Source organism: Polypterus senegalus, chromosome 17 (genome assembly GCF_016835505.1).
Source record: "Polypterus senegalus isolate Bchr_013 chromosome 17, ASM1683550v1, whole genome shotgun sequence".
Lineage (NCBI taxonomy): Eukaryota > Metazoa > Chordata > Cladistia > Polypteriformes > Polypteridae > Polypterus > Polypterus senegalus.
The window spans coordinates 71,789,524-71,814,958 of record NC_053170.1 but is presented as its reverse complement, the minus strand read 5'-3'; the positions used below and the strand labels follow the sequence as shown (position 1 = coordinate 71,814,958).

General features: G+C 37.7%; 1 protein-coding gene across 5 annotated transcripts in view; it reads right to left on the bottom strand.

Moving 5' to 3' along the window:
- Window positions 1-25,435, bottom strand: part of col16a1 (collagen, type XVI, alpha 1) — a 350,415-nt gene that overhangs the window by 50,941 nt on the left and 274,039 nt on the right. For 2 of the 5 annotated variants that reach the window (XM_039740383.1, XM_039740385.1), the window contains 7 exons: window positions 23,867-23,920; window positions 18,179-18,223; window positions 17,937-18,065; window positions 14,728-14,760; window positions 14,318-14,404; window positions 14,063-14,107; window positions 5,404-5,448 (listed from right to left, as the gene is read on the bottom strand). In XM_039740383.1, coding sequence (XP_039596317.1) covers window positions 5,404-5,448; window positions 14,063-14,107; window positions 14,318-14,404; window positions 14,728-14,760; window positions 17,937-18,065; window positions 18,179-18,223; window positions 23,867-23,920 — 438 coding nt within the window. The remainder of the gene's footprint in view (window positions 1-5,403; window positions 5,449-14,062; window positions 14,108-14,317; window positions 14,405-14,727; window positions 14,761-17,936; window positions 18,066-18,178; window positions 18,224-23,866; window positions 23,921-25,435) is intronic. The other 3 variants (XM_039740384.1, XM_039740386.1, XM_039740387.1) reach the window with 3 other exon arrangements.

Genomic DNA, 25,435 nt, shown 5'->3' with positions numbered 1-25,435 from the left:
AGTAATTATCGTCCTTGACATGGTTCGGGCATAGAATTCTATGCTATTACAGTTAACACTAGAATTACCAGAGCCTACGAAAAAACTCGTAAATCCGTCCCACCTTAAATCGCTTCTTAAAACCGTTCTAACCTCTCCGCCAGCGTCTTTTGTTAATCTAAATGTGCTGATAAAAGAAAAGCTGCAAGTAGCCGGCTATTCCATCCCCCCACCGACTTAGAACGTGCACAAACTTCTCACTGCTCATGCCTTGATTGATTTTCTGGAGTGAAGTGGAGTTTTGGAGTGGAAATAATAGATCGTTGTTTGGAACACACGCATTTCATGTCTGATCCGTTTCTACAGTAATCTGTGTAAACACATTGTTAAAACAGAAACGTTTTTTATATTCTAGTAGTAGATAACAAAATGTAGGCATAAACTATATAATGTATGAAGCCTGAAGTCCAAATATCAAAGAAATATTTTCACAGAAGGTACAAATCTAACACAACAATTGCGCTTTTATTCAAAAATATAACTGCAGGAACAAAAAGCCGCCTTAACATGCGACATTGACACGTGTTTATTATGACTGCCTCCGTGGCGCAATAGACTCAGCTGCCGACTGGGAATCAAAAGGTCGTGAGTTTGATCTCGCACCTCTCCGTTTTGAGAAGTAAACTGCTCTTAGTCTTACTATTTTAGAATAAAATATGTAGAAGGGAGCTGAGTTTACCTCTGTTACAGCGCGTCTATGTGAAAACAGCAGTATCAGATGCGGGGTGGGGTGTGTTTGGGCTCGTGAACACGGCCGAGATAATAAAACTGACTAATAAAAAATAAAAATAAAAAGCTAACCTTTACAAGTATCATAAATTACACCGGCTGTTACAGACTGAAATCAAATGTATGTTTTTTATTTCGTAGGCTCTGGTAATTCTAGTGTTAAGCCCGAGTTAGACTGGCTGACATGTAATAATCAGCTTCACAGAGTTAAGCCCTAATAACTTTCAGGACAGTATTCTCCTGCCATCTAGTGGATTAAATAACATAATGCTAAAAAAAAAAAATCATAATATCAATATGCTTTGCCACTCTAAGTTAACTTATCAATATTCATGAATGAAATGCAGCCTTTAACCAAAACATGATGGCATGTAAATGAGATGCTGTAAAGACAATTTTAGGACAAACTGAAACTTAACTATTAGTTCAATCAAGTAATAGTGAAGACAACGTCAATTGATCATTAGATTAATAATAATAATAACAATAATAATAATAATAATAATAATTCTTTACATTTATATGGCGCTTTTCTTGCTACTCAAAGCGCTCAGTGCTGATACAGATAGTGAAACCAATGCATATGGCGCTCGATGACCGAAGTGCTGTAATATGTCTGATAAATTTGGTTGCTGAAGGCTTGCCATGGTCCATATAGGTGTGTGAGAAAGAAGCAAAGAGATTGCAATCAAGTAAAATAACAATGAACACATTACTCTCATAAGAACTATTCAAGCAACTATTGTTTGTGTCTGGGGAAATAAGGAAGCCACAAAGCCTTGCACTCTGGTAACACATGGGGTGCATCTATTGTAAGGATCAAACAACAAAAAAAATAATACAAGGAAAGCGGGCAATAAAAACATACTTCAACTGTGTTGTGTGTTGGTGACTGTTTCAAAACATGTCACACAAAGGACATATACTAAATTTGCATCAATATAGCAATAGATACTAAACATACAATATCTTTCCTGTATTTATGCTGACATTTCAATATTTAAATGTTTCTGTTATACATAATAACATTATTCTTGTTGAAAAAAATTCAATGTTTTTGGCTTATTTTTCTAGGGGTTGACATAATTGTAAAGAAGATACATACCTTTATATAATTGTGAGCTATTGAATTGCAAAGATTATAAGAGTGTCAAGCTGAATGACAAAATCAATTATTTCTCAATTCTGTTTTTCTGCTTACTTTGATTTCCATAATTTTGTGAACCAATTTCATGTTTTTGGGGAACCAGTGTCTGTTCTGGTGACACTGAGTATTTGGTTGTGAATATGCAAGCTCCAAGCATACTGAAGCTAAGCAACAAAATGAAACCAGGATCAAGTCACTTAGCCTGTCTATGCACTGCTAAAATACGTGTAAATAGATACACTATTGATCTATTTTGACTACTCCTTGAGGTTAATACATGAGTTTACAAGGGACATATGTAACGTACAAGCTTTATGAAAAAAATACAGTATAAAGTATTTCTATCAAAAAGCATCACAAGTTGACTGAAACATGACTGTCAATGCTTTTATTGCATAGTGTCATTTTTGGTCCTTCATTCAAATAATAATAATAATGCATATTATTTATATACAGCCTTTCCCATGCTCATGAAATAAAGTTGTGAAAATGTAAAAAGAAGTAAAAAATAGCATCATAATATTATAGCCAAATATGATAAATTGTAAACATCATAGAAAATTGGATATGTTTTTTTAAAGATGAATGCAATACAAAGGACAAACACTCACTGAGCAAAAAAAATTGTACATCTCTAAAAAAAGACCTTGTCCCTTCTGTTAGATTGAAACACAGTGTCACTGTTTATTAATGCAGAGGGCACTTTAATCAAAAGAGGTAAAAAATGGAACGAGACACTTAATAAATAAAAAACCCTGTACATCACAACTTAAGTTTATTCTCTTTCACACATGTATAAATCACCAGGACAGCCTGGTGGCAATTTGCAAATTATTTGTGTATATACAGTAACGTGCCAAATTGCGGCTCTAAGGTGCCTCTTTTCACACTGCTTCTATGCAGAACGTATCATTCTATGGCTGACTGCGCTGCCATAAGCATATGACAAACAAAAGTCATTACAGCCTTTGTAGCCTGTAGTGGCTTGTTCTGGCAAATTCTAGAACATTATTACCCTACTGTTTTTCTGTGGCTATTGGCCATTAGTATTAATGGCCTTGGCTCTGTTGGCTATAAATTGATGCACAACTGTATTTGATTTGTATAATGTATAATTTTTCCAAAATCCATAAATGAAGCAAACAAAGTCCATTATGAGTTCAAATTTCCTTTTGAAGTGTGCTCTGTTTGTTTATTTCTCAAATTTATATGGAGTGACTGAAGTTCAATGGAATGAAAAAAACAGATCAACATAACAACTGTCTAAAAATGATAGTGATGATGGTCTGATTACCATCCACACCAGCCTGGTATGAACCTTCTACCCTAAAATAATGAAATTAGACATTTCCAAAACCTGTGTCTCTTTTTAGCATACTAATGCCTCATTGCACATACAGTCATTGCAACCCAACACGGCTAAGGTAAATGTGTGAGTATACCTGCCAATTAATGAATACAGCGAAATCGGGTTTCCATTTACTGTAGCTATTTCTATATTTTCTACCACACTGGGGGCCTTCTGTTGTTGGGAGCATGCACTGATAGCGTGTTGCTACACCCAGAATACGTGCTGTACTGTATTGTTCTTCAGTCACTGTCTGAGGTTGGTTACCAGTGTCAACAAGCATACATGAAGAATCTGCAGATGAAGACATCATGGGTACAACTAGATCACTTGGTCACAATACCTGTAAAAAATGATTAGTGACTGCAAATCACCTGTATGTTAAATGAAGCAAGCTTTTACGGTATATGTAACTAGGCTCCAAGAGGCACAGATTATGTGTGTGTATTCTGCAAATACTTACATAATAAGTGGGTGTTGCATTTGTGAGGTAGTGGTTGGAGACAATGACACATAATTCATCAGGTATTCTTCTTATTAGGTTTTCTTTATTGCAACTCTACTATCTCCCAACCAAATCATCCCGTCCTTCCCTTTCTTTCTTTCTCCATAACCAATTTGCAATACAGAAAAAGTATCAACCAGCGTGAAACTGGTACAAACTTAGACCACATATTGTTCAAAACCTCTGAAGAACACAGAAAAATTATGAGCTAACACGTAATTAGCAGAAGTAATTTATAAAATATGTTCATACTAATTCATTAATGCATTTCAGCATGAACATAACATGATCTCAAGTATAATTTTTAGCATTCTAAATATTCAGAGAAATATTTAGAGAACCGTCATGTGCTCTGCCTGACAACTGCTGTCTGTCACTGTAGTTGACACAAGAGGTAGCAAGGTTAAGAAGCACTTGGCAATTAACAAGCGGGTAAGGGAGCAAATAGATAATCAAGGATTTAACATGCTAGTTTAGTTGCGATTTTAGGAAACCCTTGTAAAATGTGCAGAACACTGTTGGGTTTGATTTCCCCAACAAGGCCACAGAGCAATAAAAGAAACCAGGCTAAGCAGGTTTTAGCCCTCAAACACTTTATCACAAACCACTAGCAATATTTGCTACTGTTTAATAGTATTCTTGGTTTGGTATTGGTTTGACAGCTAGAATAAGAATTGACACATTGTTCATGTAGAAATGCGTGTCTGTATGTGTGTGTAAAATGCCATTCTGCACAAGAAAAATATGTTTAACTTACACATATGATTAGCTCTCTTTGTTGTTATCTAAGACCACCACTGATCATGTACTTCCTTGATATTATTTATTCTTAGAAAAGTAAAACAGTAAGAACTCAACATCACCAAGACTCCTAATTAACTGAATTCTATACCTGATTTAAACATCATTTGTTTAAGACCTACCACAATTTTCGCATTACAGATGAGAGCAATTAATTTCTAACCAACACTTTCTCACAATCGCAGATGAACTTTCAAAATTCTTTCCTTTATAGCTTTATGGTAAATTGGAGAAAGGATCCCAACAGGAATGACTGTTGAGACCCCCTGAGTAAAGAAAATGCAAATACGACAGAAATCAATTCATTATGTCCTATTGAAGAGGCTCTGCTCTAATTGCTGTAATGGCAGTTTCATTTGCTATGGTTGCCGATAAGTCTTGCAGCTTTAGAGTGTCAAGACTTGTTAAAAGAGCTGATAAACATTTCCTAAGTTTAAAAGCACTTTGTTGTTCAGACTTCTTAGAAAATATTCTAATTAGGTAATCTTTTAGGAAGTTTAGATGCATTTGTACCCCATATTATACTGTCAGAGATGTCTGTGGCATCGTTTTCATATACTACATCTCATAAAAGTTGCCAATTAATTAAGAACTGAATGAATTCTGGGTGGTGATTAACATAAAGCAGAAAAGTGATAAAAGCTGAAGAAAGTGAAGCCTAAAGCTGTAAGGCAAAGGTTGAACATGCAAACTCCCCATCAACGGACCAATGAGACTATAAACAAAACAGGTAAATATATTTAAACAATTTGAAGTTGATACACCTGACTTTGCCTTATAACCAATAAAAGGAAAATCATAAGGGTCAATCAGAAGTTAAAAACGATAACTTACAGGCAATCCAGCTGGCCCAGGTGAACCGGGGAAACCGGGTGGACCCTGATAGGAGAAAACAGCAATGAGTGATTAATCATGTATTATCATTTGATTTTCATACCAAGAGTTAATTTTAATTAGTGTCAAGTGGAACTACAAACACAAATTACACGTCCCACTTCCCAGATCATTCCTTTTAGTACTATTTTCATATAGGCTAAGTAGTATGAGAGGTACAAATTAATACATGGTTATGAGTTATGAGTATGAGTCCTTGAAAATCAGGAAAGCCACCTCAGCTGTGGGAGTTGTGATGGCCTGACATACATAACTCAAGCCCTGCTTGCACACCATCCAAAAATTTGAAGTTGTGGCACTGCCACTTTCGATAGGTTTCTCAATTTGCCTGAAGACACATATTTTCTAAGGTAATAAGACACATATTTATCTGCGCGTAATATAAATGCGTTACTTTCTTTAAGAAGTATGGACAACATTGCCAGTTCAACCTTCATCACTGACTAATTCTGTTACCATAAGCAGGTCACTTAATGTGCCCGTGCTCCAACTGAGAAAACAAAATGATGTCTAATGTACCATATTCACAAACTTGTAAATTTCTTTTACTGATGTTCACAATGCAAAAGGTACTCCATAAAATATACATAATTTATTTATAAAATGCATTTGGATAGCTGTACAAATATACAAAATGTACACCAACATGTGATTACAGGCAAGCAACATTACACATAATCAGTATCCGAGACTGAGCTATTGAATTAAATACCAAGTTCCTACCCTAGCCATATTTTTGTATTTATTGAGATTCAAATACAGGGGGTCCTCGGGTTACGACACAGTTCCGTTCCTACGACAGTGATGTAACCCGAATTTTGGTGCAAGTCTAAACACACCCTAGCCTAAGTCACTTACCTGTCCTAACACAGTTGTAAAATAATAAAATACAACTAAGCCATAGAAAAGGGAAATAATGATATACTGTACTGTACACTGTACAGTAGTAACAGAAAAAATGACAACAAATGACTGTAAAAAAATTCCTTTATTCCTGTGGTTTTCTTGCGCCCTGGAAGGGGCATTGCAAAGTGGGAGAGAGTGACCTATTGAGAGGAGGAAGCTGGAGATGATTCTACCTGTACTACAGGTGTTTCATCTCGAGAAGCAGCTGATGTAGAGGGTACAGGATCTGTTACAGGCCTCTGTACCTTCTTAAAGAATTGTTCCAGGCTAGTCTGGAAGGTTGATGACTTCTTATCTTCCAAAAACTGCTTATAGCATTGCAAGGCATCCATAACAGCTCTGTAGACCTTACTGAATCAGTATCACTGGGGTCCTCAGCCTGAACTTTTGCCAACCCATCCTCTATCATAGAAAAACCTTCTACCAAACCCTTGGTGGTGAATCTCTTTGGTTCTGGGGTTTCTATCTCTTCCTCTTCAATCAGTTGCTTCTCCAGCTGAATGAGGTCCTCAGCGGATAGCTCCTCTCCATTTGATGCCAGCAGCTCTGTGACATCCTCAGGCTTCACATCTAAATTAAGCCTTTTACCCATGGCAACAACCTTCTCTGTTACAGCCTCCACTGATTCCTCAAGCCATGGAAGTCATACAAAAACTGGGGGCACAGTTTTTTCCCACACACCATTTAAGTTTGTTCGCCTCACTTCATCCCAGGCAAAAACAATGTTTTGTAGAGCATTGTAAATGTTATAAGACTTCCAAAAGTCTTTGAGTGTCAGGTTCTTGTCCTTCCCAGTTGCATTAAGGGCCATAGCAAATGTCCTCTGGAAGTAGTAGGCCTTGAAAGAGGCAATGACACCTTGGTCCATGGGCTGTAAAAGGGCAGTCGTATTAGGTGGAAGGTAAACCATCTTGACATTAGGGTTAAAGTCACTCAATTGGGCAGGGTGACCTGGGGGATTGTCCAGCACTAGCAACACCTTAAAAGGTAGTCCCTTGCTAACACAGTAGTCCTTCACTGCTGGCACAAATTGGCTGGAAAACCACTTCTCAAAAATCTGAAGTGTTAACCATGCCTTCTTGTTAGACCTTCAGACAACAGGCAGTTGACCCTTCCAAATGCCCTTAGATTCTCTGCCTGGTACACCAATAGAGGCTTGAGTTTGAAGTCACCTGCAGCATTCCCTCCCTCCAAGAAGCAAAGTCAGTCTCTCCTTGACAGCTTTATGGCCTGGTGCTGTCTTCTCCTCCCTGGCAATATAGGTCCTGTTAGGCATACGCTTCCAAAAAAGGCCGGGCTCATCAACATTAAACACTTGATCAGCACAGTAGCCACCCTCTTTAATTAATTCAGTCAACTTATTAGGAAGTGTGCTTGCTGCAACGGTCATAACTGAATCCTACTTATGTACAAATATACGACCAAAGCCTGCAGCTCGGTCGCCGTGTGAGGCGGAGTTGCGTCTCCCATCACCACGCCTCCCACGTAATTGAGTGCCTGCCCATATAAGGCCATCCGTCAGCAGCAACCCAATAGACACGCTGCCGCTAAGTATAGTTCCCTTGCCACAAATTGACTGGGATTCTCTTAACCTGCTGGGAGAATGGAAAACGTTCCGATAGCATGTGGAGCTGATGTTTTCTGGCCTGCTAAAAGGCAAAGACGAGAGTGAGAAATGCAGCTACCTGCTCCTGTGGACTGGGGAAAAAGGAAGAGACATTTTTAGCACATGGACTCTCACCCAGGAGGAAGCCAAGGTATTGAAAACTTATTATGACCGTTTGAGGCGTTTGTCATGCTAATACGATATTTGCAGGATACAAGTTTACTGAGAAGATGCAGGGTATAAACGAGACTTTTGATCACTTTGTAACGGAGTTAAAATTGCTGGTGAAGGACTGTGCTTATGCAAATGAAGATGAGATGGTCAGGGATAGACTAGTGTTTGGCACAAACTCAGCGAAAGTGTGAGAGAAACGTTTAAGTGCTGGGTCTTAGCTAACATTAAATAAAGCCGAGGACATCGCAAGAGATACAGTGCATCTGGAAAGTATTCACAGCGCATCACTTTTTCCACATTTTGTTATGTTACAGCCTTGTTTCAAAATGTATTAAATTCATTTTTTTCTTCAGAATTCTACACACAACACCCCATAATGAAAACATAAAAAAGTTTACTTCAGATTTTTGCAAATTTATTAAAAATAAAAAAATTGAGAAAGCATATGTACATAAGTATTCACAGCCTTTGCCATGAAGCTCAAAATTGAGCTCAGGTGCATCCTGTTTCCCCTGATCATCCTTGAGATGTTTCTGCAGCTTAATTGGAGTCCACCTGTGGTAGATTCAGTTGATTGGACATGATTTGGAAAGGCACACACCTGTCTATATAAGGTCCCACAGTTGACAGTTTATGTCAGAGCACAAACCAAGCACGGAGTCAAAGGAATTGTCTGAAGACCTCCGAGACAGGATTGTCTCGAGGTACAAATCTGGGGAAGGTTACAGAAAAATTTCTGCTGCTCTGAAGGTCCCAATGACCACAGTGGCCTCCATCATTCATAAGTGGAAGAAGTTCGAAACCACCAGGACTCTTCCTAGAGCTGGCTGGCCATCTAAACTGAGCGATCGGGGGAGAAGGGCCTTAGTCAGGGAGGTGACCAAGAACCTGATGGTCACTCTGTCAGAGCTTCAGAGGTCCTCCTCTGTGGAGAGAGGAGAACCTTCCAGAAGGACAAACATCTCTGCAGCGATTCACCAATCAGGCCTGTATGGTAGAGTGGCCAGACGGAAGACACTTCTTAGTAAAAGGCACATGGCAGCCTGCCTGGAGTTTGCCAAAAGGCACCTGAAGGTCTCTCAGACCATTAGAAACAAAATTCTCTGGTCTGATGAGACAAAGATTGAACTCTTTGGTGTGAATTCCAGGAGTCACGTTTGGAGGAAACCAGGCATCGCTCATCACCAGGCCAATACCACCCCCACAGTGAAGCATGGTGGTGGCAGCATCATGCCGTGGGGATGTTTTTCAGCGGCAGGAACTGGGAGACTAGTCAAGATAAAGGGAAAGATGACTGCAGCAATGTACAGAGACATCCTGGATGAAAACCTGCTCCAGAGCGCTCTGGACATCAGCCTGGGGTGACGGTTTATCTTTCAGCAGGACAACGACCCTAAGCACACAGCCAAGATGTCAAAGGAGTGGCTTCAGGACAACTCTTTGAATGTCCTTGAGTGTCCCAGCCAGAGCCCAGACTTGAATCCGATTGAACATCTCCGGAGAGATCTTAAAATGGCTGTGCACCGATGCTTCCCATCCAACCTGATGGAGCTTGAGAGGTGCTGCAAAGAGGAATGGGTGAAACTGGCCAAGGATAGGTGTGCCAAGCTTGTGGCATCATATTCAAAAAGACTTGAGGCTGTATTGCTGCCAAAGGTGCATCGACAAAGTATTGAGCTAAGGCTGTGAATAGTTATGTACATGTGATTTCTCAGTTTTTTTATTTTTAATAAATTTGCAAAAATCTCAAGTAAACTTTTTTCACATTGTGGTTATGGGGTGTTGTGTGTAGAATTCTGAGGAAAAAAATGATATTTAATCCATTTTGGAATAAGGTTGTAACATAACAAAATGTGGAAAAAGTGATGCGCTGTGAATACCTTCCGGATGCACTGCAGCACCAGCACAGCTGAGAACCTTCAATGCATGTACTCTGAGCGGCTCACATGAACTGACTGTGAACGCAGTACGCAGACAACAAGCAAGAGCTCCAAAGAGCGCTGAACAAAAAACGCATTACACAATTGAAAAGGCAGCATGGCACAAACTCAGAGAAAGTGCGAGAGAAACTTTTAAGTGCCGGGTCTTAGCTAACATTAAATAAAGCCGTGGCCATCGCAAGATCACACGAGAGCAAGCACAGCTGAGAACCTTCGATGCATGTATACAGAGCGGCTCACATGAACTGACTGTGAACGCAGTACGCAGACAACAAGCAAGAGCTTCAAAGAGTGCTGAACAAAAAACGCATTACACAATTGAGAAGGCAGCAAAAGAATATGAAGCGAGTGATGCATACAAACATATTCATAAGTGCAGCTACTGCGGAAACAAAGCACACAGTGGAAAAAGTCAATGTCCAGCTAAAGGAAGACAGTGTAAAAAATGTGGTAAATAGAACCACTTCGCTAAAGCTTGCAGGACTGGGAAAGGTAAACCCGTGCATGCAGTGTGTGATGTCTCAGATAAAGAGGAAGACGAGCTGTTTACTGATGCAGTAAGAAAGGAACAACCCTCTGAAGCTGAACAATCCTTTGTAGACATATCAATAGGAAAGCAAGGTGTAAAGCTTAAGTTTAAATTAAGTTCATAGACACGCTGCCGCTAAATATTCGCAGGCAAATCCACAACTTAATACCGAGAATGCCTGTTAAACATCTTAGATTCACGAGTACCGATTTGGGTAGTGAACACTTCGATGAATGAAACCTGTTATCTTTACAACGGTTGACAAACACAGAATGTAACTTGAACACAACACATCCTCCAAATACAAACCTGATTGAAAGAAATAATGATAATCAAATCCTTCATGACAGCAACACTCATAACAGTCACAAAACAATTACACTGACAATCATATTACATTATTTTTAAAATATTTCCTTTTCTTTTTCATAACTTCTTTAACACACTACTTCTCCGTTCCGAAGTGCGGGTATTTTGCTAGTCCTTGATAATTGTTTCTATGGTAGAGTGGCTAAGGCTTACCGCGTGGCCAATGTTCGGTGCTGATTCTCCTTTTTCTAATTTCTTTAAAATATCTAATTTCACTTCCATCGTGATGGCTTTCCTCTTCTTCAAAGCACTACCATCTGAAGACTCTGACTTTCATTTAGAAGCAATGATAAGAGCCAAAAAATCACCAGTATACACTTGTGCCGCACTCAACCAAACTACCTGTAGTTCGGTGACTCCCTTACTCATATGCCGCATACTTCTGCAACGCGCAACCAAACTACTGTACAGTACTGTACTGTAGTTCGCAAACTCCCTCACTTATATGCCGCGTACTTTCGCCACCCACAACCAAACTAGTTCACCCCAGCAGTTCAAGTCTGTAAGTACGATGCTAACAGCGTAATCCGAAACACTCGCGTCTCAATTTTTTTTTACGTTTTTATGGGAATGAGCGTCATAAACTCGAAATGTCGTATGTCGCGACGGTGTAACCCGAGGAACCCCTGTACTGTAGGCAGAAATGACGATGTTCATTTCCTTTTGGGCTACAAAGTCCCTTTTATGTTCCCGTATAAATTTTAACACCTATTTTTAGTACATTTTACATTTCAATCCATTAACAAACCAATTATTTAAAAAAGAAAATGTAAACCGTTTTTAAAGCTCAATGTTTATGTCTCTAGGCCACAAAAACATTGGCAAACATGTAAGACATCTTTAAATCTTCTCAGGCTTTTCGTCACGTCTCAGGCTTTATGCACTCTTCGCAGGGCTCAGATTTTAAAACGTGTCTTTTGATTAAATGCCAACAACTTGCAAACATGATTAAGACACTAATATAGCTGCTGTTTGTTCAGTACAAATGTATGATTTTTAATTTATCTCTTCTTTTGTGCATTATGTCATGCTCCAAGAGAGTAGGAGGCAAACACAACAATAATTAGCAACAGTCTATCACTTAATGATTTCAGAGCCAATTTGGCAAATTTTATTTGCATAATTACTCACATTTATAGTTAGTTGTAAGATGTCAACAGAACAGAATAGACTACAGCAGACTAAAATTTTTTAAATTACAGGTAAAATTCCATTACAACGAACTCCCAGGGACCTAAAAAATATTTCCTTGTAACGAAAATTTTGTTGTTATTAGAGTCTGAATTTGTTACTATAGTGCTTTCTTTAACTTCTATCCAGGTGTCTGCAATCATTTCAATAGCTTATTTCATCTTAATTTTATTCTCCTCCTGCCTTATGCTTACGAGAATTTTTCTCAGCATTTCCTTGCGATAATACACTTTCAGGGTGCGAATGATGCCCAAATCCAATGGCTGAAGTGCTGCCGTGCAATTGGGTGGGAGGAATTTAACGTGAACATTATCTAAATGTGGAAGCATGTTGTGGGCAGCACAATTATCAATTAGGAGCCAGATCATTATTTCTTCTTCATATTGTGAGGTTTCTGAACTCTTTTGAGAACCCCCTCATTCTCCACCCAATGGGAACAACACGCTGAAGTGTGTCCCGAAACACGATTACAGCGTCTGTGGAAGATTGTTTGTCTGTTGCTGGGGCAGGGCAATAGGAGGCTCACAGCACTGCAGTGAAGCTCCCACAGAAGCAAAAGTCTTGCACCCCAAAACACAAGGCTTAGTCTCAGTACTTTAGCAAAACCAGCTGTATTCAGCTTGAAACAGGAATGGCACAGTTATTTATTGTAGTGTGATCTGCCACTCTGCTATACACAGACACAACAGTCAGGCAGGGTCGTGGCCAGGTCAGTGATCAAGTAATCCTGTTATCTGCATTTATAATTTACGTGCTCCTAACCTTGCATAACCCATCGAGATCTTTTTTGTTTACTTTGGCGGAGAAACGCAACATATCTGTGAGCCTGCTATTGCCCCGTATAGACACAGAGATCGCACTTCGGGACGCTCTTTGACTTGCTGTCTAGCTGGAGGAGATCCCAAGAGAGTTTACAAACCTCACATTTTCTTGAATGAGCATCACTGAACCACATAAAAAACGGCTTTTTTGACTTTTTCAAATGCAGCAGTTCACATATGTTTGCAATCCGAGATTTTTCTACTTTGTTTGCTCTGTCTTTCAAGAAAGTTGACAGCGTCGATGACAAAATTCCGAATTCTCTGGCAAACGTCTTTTTTCGTTTTGCCACAATCAAGAGCTGCAAAAAATTGAATTTTTTTTTTTCTAATATGAACTGCTATCGTTTTTCTGTGTCTGCCGTTTCTATAGGAGGATGACAATGAGTTATATTCCAATGGATGTTTTTCAAATTTTGACGAGCAATAAGCAAAAGGTATCACTGAAAACCACAGGAAACAAAAAAGGCAAAAAAAAAAAAAAAACAGTGCAAGGAAAGTTCAAAGAAAGAAAAAAAATTACAATGTTTCTGTTTGGGGGATGATTGTGCACAACTGAGCTGCGGCCACAGAACTAACTGCTCTGTGGATGATTCATTCAGGCATTTCAAGGTCTTTTGTGCACTTTGTTGCAATGCAAGTATCTGCTGAATGTACTTTGTGGTAACAAGATTTCTATAGACTCGTGTCATATGGGGAAGCTGTTGGGACCACTAAAATACTTTGTTGTAACGAAAATTTCGTTGTAAAGATATTCGTTGTAATGGAATTTTACCTGTACTTTGAAAATGTAAAAACTGGACAAAGGAAAAAAATCATAAATTGTTTTGAGATTATTCTCTTCACAGACATAATATACTGTGCAAATATAAAAAAAAAATTTCTGGCATGAGATAATGTTTTGTTTTAAGGTGCTATGTCCACTAGATGGCAGTAACAACCAAGAAATAATTTGCAGGACTTCAGACATTTGATCTGTTCACTTCATTCATTTTCAAAATGTGTACAGGTAGGTACAGAGCTAAAATTATACACCTAGAAATGAGTGATTTTTAAATATACTTACAATTGAACCAGGGGGACCAGGAAAACCCCTAGACCCTGCTGGACCCTGGAAGATAGGACAAACCTTCATAAATTATGAAAAAGTTTAAACACACAAAATATTATCCTATGAGCCACATGCTCAGAAATATAATTATTACAGTTTCTCTAATATTTAACTATCATGAATAAACTGAAAACATTAAAACTCAACAGATGCTTATTTAGCCTTATAGAAGCAGGTAATAAATGATGTGGATAGTTCCCTTCAACTAACCTGCTCTCCTTTCTCACCAGACAGTCCAGGAATTCCTGGTGTCCCAGATGCTCCTGCACAACCTGGACCTCCACTGTTTGCATCTCCCTGTAGGAGGATTAAACACTTGTTAGCTTAGCAGAGGACATGGAAAGAGAACACGTACTGGAGGCTGATTACTTCACAATCAGAAATCGAGCATGGACAGACACTAAGTGATGTTCAAGTATGCAGTTTGTGCCTGCAGCCATTATTCTGAGTGATAATCTACTTTGCAAAACATGTGAACATTTTCTCAAGTAATCAGCAAAACTATGAGAGAGAGCTTCTGCGTTGCAAGTGAAGCTTGGTTTTAAAAATGGGCTGTAGCCATATAAACAAGCTGTGATTCAGTGGCCCCTGAGGACCACATCCTTGAGGCTTCAACTCACCCTGGGCTCTTCTTGCTGCAGTTGTTTGAAACACTGAAACATAGAGACAATAAAATAATGTATTTTTTAATATTTTATCAAAAAAGAAAAATGTATAAAAGTAGTGAGATTTAACAGTCATCACTTAGTAGTCTTTCTAAGGAAATTACAAAGCATTACAAATGGTAATGCTGCTCTTTAGATTACTCAGATATCTCCTTTGAACTCACTTCTAAGATAAAGTATAAGTAATGTAGCATGTAAAAAAATGTGAAAAATTTCCACTGCTGATCAGAAAGCTGGGAGTGGTACAATACAGTATCCTCACGCCCAGTGAAAACAAAAGACATTATCCTGTTTGCAGATTTGGAAATTTATGCATCTCATAAGATAACCAAAAACTCAGGGTTGTAGGGACTAACAAAAGCCTAGAATCCCTATTGCAAAACTTTGGCCACACAGATATTCAAATTACTTCAAAGTTCGTCCAGAAGTTATCCTGCACCACTGTGCTTAAAAATTGGTATTAGGTTATTGTGGCAACATGGATTGGTGAATAATGACAAAACAACATACACTTTGGTCTAATTAATCTATATGATACTATTTTAGTAGGCTAGTAGAGTTCATTCAGATGCAACACTACAACTCTAAACCACTCTTCTAACTAACTTACCATGAAAGCCATACTTGTTCCAGAATTTTCTGGTGGACGAGTCAAGAGCTGTATCATTTAGCATACAGGCAGACATCTGTAGATCCATAGATTTATGTTGTGGTTTCTCAGAACATCATACAATCTGATCTCTGGATAAATCTGTAACAGTGCTCACTTTAATAAAGACTGTCTTGAAGGAATAGCACATCCTAATCATAAGGTTCACTTGATTAGCACCACCGTTCCCTAATTACCAATGCTTAAGGGATAATTCAATATTTCATACAATGTTTCTACATCTTGGGTTTATTTTTTTGTCAAAGAAATACTGCCACACTAAAATTTCTTTTGTGTTTGTCAACTAATGTTAGATTTATTTCAAGTTTAGATACCGTAGATCCCGGAATACAGGCCGACCCGGTATATTAGCCGAACCCCTTCTCTACCTACTAAATTACATGTATTTGCCGATGACCGGTATTTAAGCCGACCCCCTTCTCCAAGCAAAATTTTCTAAATTTCCTTAAAAGTGTCTCTTCGGGTATATTTATAATGTTTATCGGCGAGAATTTGAGACTGCCGGCATTTCTGATGGAAACCAGGAAGTGATTGCGGAGAAGTTTGGTAAAATGAAACCTTTGTGTTGAAACTATATACGCAAATGCGGTACATCGGCGGGTGGATTTCCGGAGACTTGTTATAAATTTGATTAACTTAAATACGCAATACAGTGGACCCTTGACTAACGAACTTAATTCGTTCGCAAAGGCTAACCCATTATGCGTTCCGAACCTCCCACTGCAACACTTACAGTACTTAACCTTTTCATAATAAAAAAGGGTTGTATAATGTGCATAATTTACCAAAATACCAATAATTTTTCTAATGTACTAACCAAAAGTTATAAAAAGTGCCTAGCCTACTTCGATTAAGCTAGGAGCATGGCGGCACGCATGGTCACAGCGGCTCAGGGTAATTGTAATCTGTGATAATTGTTATTACTGTACTGATACTTTTATGTGACTAAAGATACGTCACCATATCACAGCCACACGCGGAGTTCAGAAAATTAGAATCAACTGGCAATTTAATGCTTCTCTGATAAACAAAGCAAGAAAGACACATTCACCTCTAAATATAAAAGCTTACTGTAGCTAAATCAGTAGCCACTACAACTCTAAATCAATTAAAATCAAATGAAATTTTATTTGCCTGCTATACAATGCAATATGTGATGAAATGCTTAGTTGCTTATCTCCAATGACTATGTTTTAGGAAGAATATTAAAGGAATAATAGTAAAACATGACTTAAGAAATATAAAAAAATATTATCAAATTATAAATCTGTGAAAAAATAATAACTAAATAAATAACAATGTAAAAGAGTTAGCAAGAAGCCATTGTTGGGATGGCTGGTTAAACTGATAATTTTCTTTGCCCTGGGCCGACATCGCTTGGTGCAGATGTCCTCAAAGAGAAAACACCCAATGATGTGTTCAGCTGACCGCGTTGCAGTCCTGTGACGTACTGTTCCCAGACCAGGCAGGAATTGTTCCTGTAAGGGTGCTTTCATTGGTGGATTTACAGAAGTTGTTAAGTAATTGGTAGGGCAGCCTGAAATCGCAAAGGTGGTAAAGATGCTGTTGTGATTTTTTTTACCACAGCTGTGTGATCAGCAAACTTGACACTGAAGTTTGTGTCATGTGCATGCAGTCATACAGTATGTTTACAAGGAGTCAGGCAGAGAGCTCAGAACACACACACACACACACACACACACACACACACACCTGTTGAGCCACTGTGCTGAAATTGGGAGAGGAATTTTCACCCACTCCATTCACCTGGGGTTTGCCTATCAGGAAGTTGCCTTCTGGTTTTGAGTTGTTTGTTTACCCTGCTATTAACAGTGCTTAAACACATTCTGTGCATCACTAGACCACTGTAACGGTGCACATTATTGGAAATCCACCACCTGAATAATTTTATCTGATGGGCTGCTTCTGTTCTCTTTTTTATTTTATTTTTTAAAGTACTATTTACAAAAGATTTCATAGTCCTGTTTTATTAAATAGTATATTATATAATGGCATATGCAGGGCATCCTTTAGCCAAACTTTTACCTTTGGAAACTAGCTTGTAGTGTATTAGTCTCACGGAGCATAGTATAGACAAAAGCATATAGTAATGTAATCTTCATAGGGTTTTTCTTCTTTATTTTATGCTGATTATCAAAATGCATTAAACCACCTACAAATATATATACTGTAGGCCAATCCTATCATTAGACCATAATTAAGACTGTCCAGTGCTAATATGCTAAGAGTTGCCTTCCTTCATTATGCTTATTGTCCGCAGTGCCCCAGTTGATTAACTTATTGAAAGTTCCTGTACTTTAGTGTTTACCATGTAGTGAAGAATAACTACATTTATAAAAACACGCAGAAACAACCACACTTTACTCTCATGTGCTCAAGATACCACCCTAATGCCTACCTACTATACCCATACAGTTATTTCTTCTGGTTCCTTTGTATTACCAGTCATTCCCCAGTTCCCACTGTTTCTTACCATTTCACAGTTCACACTTTCTGAGGTACCAGGCTGGCCTTGTTCTCCTTCTTCTCCTTTGTCTCCCTTGATTCCAACCACGCCTGGAACACCAGGCAGACCCTCGGAGCAGCTTCCACAGATATCCTGCTGCAGATACAATAAATCAAGAGTTAATTCTTGGGGTTAAAGTTACATAACATGTAAACTGGCATTTTACATAGTGGTGATGTGTTCCACCTTTTTGTCTTAAGCTGCCTTACCCTCAGTGCTGCCAGCTGTCTCTCTGCTACCATTGATAACGGTCCCTGCCAAAGGAATTAAAATCGGGTCAGTCAGCTCAAAATATCAGAAGAGCTGGGGTCATGTCATCCAGGTGTATGCTGGGAAGGAGACAGATGCTTTTGCCCCATACCAAGAATAACGTTGGCATTGAAATGTCTAAAGATGCCAAGCTCAGCAAGACACCCACCTGCCATTTCTTTACTAGCAAAACATGTCTTTTTTCTTTATAGAATTTCTGTTTTTCCGTAAAGCTTTTTTTTTTTATTCTGGTTATGTAAGAAAGATTCTTCTGAATGGATTTGTAAGGGCAAATTTAGAACAACAAAGGAATTGCAGGTTGGTCACAAAGTAAAGAGAATTAGAAGAAAATAATAAAGGGCAAGAATGTGTTTCAGTCTTTGAATGTAGGCAGAACATTAAAGATGAGGGTCAGAATCTGCTATAAAAGTAGTATGAAGATTAGTAGAGAACATTAGTGCAATGGTGAAGGATCACATGTGTAAAAAGAACACGCACAAAGAGTGACAAACAGAGTAAAGTTTATTAAAATTCTCAAAAGTTAAAAGCAGGACATTTAGTGCACTATACACAATTTATTTACACATAGGAGACACTCGGCATTCCTAAACTTACAGCATGTCTTCTTAACCAGTTATACATAACACCTTCATCAGTGGTTAACCACCATGCAGGAAGATTAAGTAGCACAGGTTCAGGACTAAAGAATAGTTAATTTTATATTTAACTTTTCATGATAATCCTAACTTTAAAGTGTTTTACAAGTCACAGTTTACACAGAATGAGAGGCTATCACACTTGCAGCATTCACTAGTTAAGTGTCTGGAATCTAAACCTGGCAATCTAAACCTAAGCATTTTAATTATCAAACTGCCACATTTCTATTACTTCATTTTAGCTTTAATAATGTCAGGTGTGTAGTAAACACAATTACAAATATATCACTATTAATTATTTTGTTCCTCTGTGTTCACATCTAGGAGTACATTCTTTAAGAATTGCAGCTATACTGAAATGTCATAGACACAAAGACAAGGAAAATATGGCAGTAAAAAAGAATGCATGCATTACGATTTATACAACCTAATATAATGTTGGTGCAGATTACTTTTTTTAATCTTACAAATTATGTGTGAATATATTTCTTCAGATATCATTTGCTAATCTGATTAACACTTGTTTATACTCTCTTTCTGTATTTCTTATGAGTAGGCAGTTGACCACCCACCTCTCCTGTATATAAACACATACATTTCAGCTTGCTGAAAAATGTCAGCTTCTGGTTTTTATTTAGATAGTCTCTGCCTCCATTAAGCCCATATTATCTGCATAAGTAGCATTTAATACTTTGCATTCTGAAATATCAAATATGTAATACTTTTTTTCCATACTAAGGTAAATGTATATGCTGTATGGGTATCAAACAATAGGACTCACAAATCACAATGTCACATTAATTAATATAAATTCTTCAGCTCTGATTTCAGTTACTGTTATGGTGACGTGTCCAACCGAAATATTAAAGGAAAGATTGCACTCCAAGCACAGTGATATACAGGTCATAAGATAGTCTCTCTGCAGTCTTAATTTCAGAACACAGGAGACATACTGAGCCAGAAGCACAATGAAAAAGCCTGGAAAGCCATGGAAATGAGTGCCGATGACAGAAGAAACCTTTTTGAAGCCAACGTCAACTGTATGGTAATTCACAAAGTTAGTCTATGGGTGACACTAGGTTAGGTAATATTGGCCATGAGAATGTCGCTATATAAATAAAATGTATAACTAGAAATATTATTATTATATTCTGAGTAATTATCAAGGAATCACATGGTCAGTACAGACCTTTCAGACATGATGGACTAAGGCCCTGCTGGTAAACTCAAAATGTTGACTACATATGACATTACCTCTTATTTTCCTGATCCTTTCAAAAAGAACCAAATAGAAGTAGTAGTTGAAATTATGCATGCCCATGGGCTAACATTAGATAATGTTTAGTTATGATAACTACAATAAACCTTAAATCTAGAAAAACCCCACATATGAAAGGAGACCCACAAATTCCCAGAATCCTTCAATAAGCACAGTACACGCTTTAAAATAATGGATCTTTAATGGTATTTTATGGTTCCTTACTGGGTCTGTGGTTCCAAATAGAACTATTGCTTGACAAAGCACCATTTCATTGTGGGAAAGGTTCTTTGCATATGAAGTTGATTCTTTGTACTTTGAAAAACTTTCTAATATATGGGGAAAAAAGAGCTGCAATCTTTAATGTATGTGAGGCAACCTAGCAGGACACTAACAAATTAAAAAAACCTGGACTTACCTTGTGTTGTTGTATGCAGCTATTGTATCTATTATTTAGTGAATGGAGCCTGTTACAGATCTAAGTTAATATAGGTTCTTCCTGGAACTTTCATGTGGTTGGGTCTTTTGGGAACCAAAAATGGTTACCCTATGGCATCGCTCAGAAGAACCAGTCTAGTTCTTTTATTTTTAAGAGTGTATAGTGTAGTCATCGACTATGCCACTAGATATTGTATGCCTGCAGTCTTCAATGTCAATGACAACACACCAGCACGCACTGTGCTGTCAGTCAAAGAGTTTTTGACCAAAAATAATGCACCCCCTGAATTCAAAAGATCTTATTTCCTGTGACTTTCTTTTCCCGAAGTTAAAACTGAGACTGATGGGAAGATGATGTGCTACTGTATCAGAAATCAAGGTAAAAAAAAACTGGACGCTGTAGACATGGTAAAAAGGATAAGAACAGTAAAGGTGTCTAGAAAAGGATGAAGTATTGGAACAAGTGCATTATATCTCAGTGACTAAAATGAAATAGCTGTAACTTATATAATAAAGGTTTTTAACAACTCTGGTAATTTCTGGGCCCCATCCTTGTACTGACCCCTGGAGCAGGGTCCAAATGACAACAGTCTGCTAGAAATATAATACATTAAGGTTGAAGTCAAGGTAGCATGGATAGTGCACTCCATTTCACATTATGCTTCAGAAGGCAAAAATATTACTTCAGATATTTCAATATCTATTGTATACAAGTCTGGATGTCAGCACAATAGACCGAATACAGCTCCAATCAACTCGTTTTTTTTTTTTTTTACTTGAGTTTTCCATTTCAGCATTGCAGAATCTGTGATGAGCTTAAGGTAAAAAAAAAAAAAAACAACTCCTAGATTTGATAGTGACACAGTGGTTATCTCTGCTGCAGTTAACTCGAAAAATCTGAGTTTTGATTCCTATTAAAATTAATATCAGTATGAAGCATGTTAGCACTTTTTGAGTCTGTGTGGAGTTTTGGCAAGGACTGCATTTTCTAAATGTGAATTCACTTATCACATACTAAATATCTGCCGCTCAATTGCAGAATACAGGTTGTGAGTTATATTATGTAATATTAAGTCAAATGTGAACACTACGTATAAAGACTGAGACACCTAAGTCAGAGATGAGCATGAAGCTCATATCCAGAAATGTAGCTTGAAAGTGGATGATGGATGGATGACACTACAGTAAATCTGAAATAGGCAGAACATGGCCAGCCTACTTTAGTTAAAGGGATGGATGTGAATATGCTGAGATTTAATTCACACATCTACATCATTGTGTGATTCCAAGAAAGTCATTAACCTGCCTACATATCAAGAATACAAATACATTGCATGCCATACCTAAAGTGACATATATTTTGTAATTGTCTTTGTACAAATTAAAAGGACCTATAGTGTAGGTGCAGGTGTATTCTAATTAAGCTGTGCTTTACACATTATTGGAAGTATTATCCCCTGTGACAATATATCGTTGAGGGTGCTACTAGAAGTTTACTTGTTATTGATGTGTACTTTGAAAAGTCTGAGGCAAATAGTAATCAACAACATGGCCAATTTAAGTTAAAATAACACAGATCATATGTAGCACTTTTTTTTTAAACTTTATTTAGTATTAGTTTTTAGTTAATTATTGTGCATACCATATTATAAAGTCAGTAATCAGTGGCATGATTAAAATGTGTCCTAAACACACAGACCTTAGCTGAGCGCAGAACTTAGAGCTGCCAGGTAGGTTGATCACATGCCTTAACTTTTTAGATGCAACTTGACTTTGTAAATGGGCAACAAAAGCAAATATTAATTTTCTTCAGTTTTTATCTATCCAGCTACTAATCCTCATGGTCATAAACTATTATTGCAGAAAACCATACATAATTTACCAGTATTTACAATTATGTATTTCCTGCAGTGTATGAGAGTAATATTTTTCAGCTTAGTGATGCACCAGCCTAGCATAGATACAACAAAAGGGAGCTTCAAGCACTATCTAGGAGCAGTATGACAATACTATCATAAATGGGACACCCTAAGGCAAAGATGGAATCACATGACGTAATAGAAAGTTCATGTGTTGCTGACTGTCATATGTTGCTTGGTGAGGTGCAAATACTGTAGTAAATGTGAACAAAAATTGGTATTTTCTGTCAGTGCACACAAGGATGCAGATGTACTAAAGGCTGACCCTAATGTATCCTAGGTAAATGAAACAATATATTTAGAGTTATGCATAAAATGTTAAATAAACAATGTAGTGACCCCTTGCTTTACAAGATCATGAAGACATACCTTCATATGACCACATGTTTTACTTAAGATGAAAAATTATTTTTTTTTAACTTTGATTATTAAATAGATTAAAAATCCCACAAAATTAATATGGGCGGCACAAAAGGACAGTGGTTACCACTGTTTCTTATTCGATCCACTATCCTGGATTGGAACTCCACACCCAGTAATTCTCTGCGTGAAGTTTGCATTATCTTCCTGTGTCTGTATGTTTTTTTCTCCCACACCCCCAAAGACATGTTAATTTAGGTTCATTGATAGCTCCAAATGGACTCTGATGTCGAGGAATGAGAGTTTTCCCTGTAATAGACTCTCAATCTGACGAGGGATGTTTTCCGTATTGTACCTAGTGTTTTTGGGGTAGGCTCTAGACCCAATAAGCATGGTCCTGGATTGGATTAAATTAGCACAATGAAGAATATGGCAAATTATAACTTTGGCTACTTAAAATATGGAATGTGACTAATTGTGAGAAATGTTTGGCCCTTTAGACAACATAGAAATGTTTCTACTTCTGAAAAAAAGCCTTGCTCTTACTTCCACGGTCAGGTAATTATAGCTTATAAAAAGAAAAAACTGACCTTTATATAAATTACACCTAATTTTATACCTTAATTTGTATTTTTATATTTATTATTTTGAATAGCCAGGATATTATGGTGGCACAGTGTTCAGTACTACTGCCTTATAGCTCTCGGGAGCTTAGAATATTTCAAATGAATAATCTTCAACTGTTTTCATCACTCCACCTCTTCAGGCTTGCACAGTAAAACACAGAGCATTATTCACTGTATCAATTGCTAGAAGAATTTCCACACAGCCAGCAGTCTTCTTGACACACAAACCTTTTTTTCTCCAAAACTAATACCTGGCCTGTTTCTCCACAAACCTCTTACATATACCAAGTCAGTTCCTGTCTTGTCATCCTACATACCAACACATGTCTTTCGACCCAATCAGTACACAAACATCTCTGACTCCAACATCTTTCTTGAACTGGTTACTTACTAAATCTCCTGGTGGGCCTGGCAGCCCGGGTAAGCCATCACTTCCAGGAAAACCCTAAAAAAAGGAACTAGAGTTCAATACGTTTTTAAAAGAAATCTGATTCTTATCTCCAAATTTTTTCCTTATGACTGAATCAACCAGTTCCAAGAACATCAGAAGGACCATCACACAGCACCATGCCAAGTTAAAGAGCCAGCAGCAACATTTGTTAAAACAAGAGCCACTCCATATTGAATATGGGTGGAAAGAAAAAAAACAAATGGAATATCTAAGACAACCCAACGAGGTACAAAAAGCCACACTTCAGAGTATAAAACTCTAGCAACTGAGACTAGACAATAACATATAAGAAAAGCAAATACAAGAGCAGATTTGTTAGATATCTTCAGAAATGTTACTGGAGTCCTTGCACCACAAGTTCCCCACTTCCTCTCCTCTTCAATTGATAGTAAACCATATAAGATGATGAACAGGAGCATCACTAGTTTTAATTGGCATCTACAGCTCCAAATATTAGGGGTATCGTAGATCAAACAAGGTTGGGACCTAATTTCTGAATTACTGATAAATTGGATGTGATCAATCTGTGTAGCTTTCCAAGCATAAGTGATGATGGAAAGGCAATTTGTGTGGCACCAGCTTTTAGGAATGCAGGCAGTTCTATGTGGTCAAAAATTCCTACCTCTGTAGAACAAGCAACAGTAGTGTATCTCTTTCTTGATCTTATTTTTGATGGTTTTCCACAATACTGCCCATTGTGCACACTATGTACATCTGAAGAGGCAAATGAGAAGCTCAGTCCAGGGTAGAGTTTCCAATGGCCACACTGACTATTTAAACACCACACTGTTTTGGACATTGTTCATGCTATTCTTGATTTTGAAGCTTATGATTTAATGATTATGACCTGACACCTGTCTTTTTTAAATTACTGTATTTCAAGAAAGATTCATTCTTATCCTAGAACCAGGAATTTACGAGTGCATAGGGCCAGAATGAAGAGGAAGTAAGTTATAGACAATATATAACAAAGAGAGATGAGATAAAAGGATGGGAATTGAAGGAGGAAATGTTCATAAGGCTGAAAGAGAAAAGTTTCACTGATAAGACTTTTGCACAACTCATATATAAACTTTACAAATAAAACCAGCAGAATGAAATTTAAATGAAGAATGACAGACACATAAGCCAACAGTTCCAACAAAAAAGCAACGTTGTCTTAGATATTTGTATTTCCTTGTTTTGCTACCTCCCTTTACCATATTTAAAACTCTAGGCATAAGTAACTATATCCCACAAGTCACTGTGCACATTGCCAGATACAGACTTACAGTATTAAGGTTGAGGCATTTTAAGTACTGCCAAATAGGTGTGGGAAACTCAGTGAAATATTAAAAAGGGACACAGGAATGTTATTTGCTACTGGAAAGTGAGCTGCAAAAATGATGGAGAAATGGATATTCTCACATCAGAACATCTTAAATGGCCAGGATAAAAGATGGGAGGAGCAAAAAAAAAACCCCACAAACAAGCCCACATGCAAGTAAGCAAGCAAGCAAACACTCAACA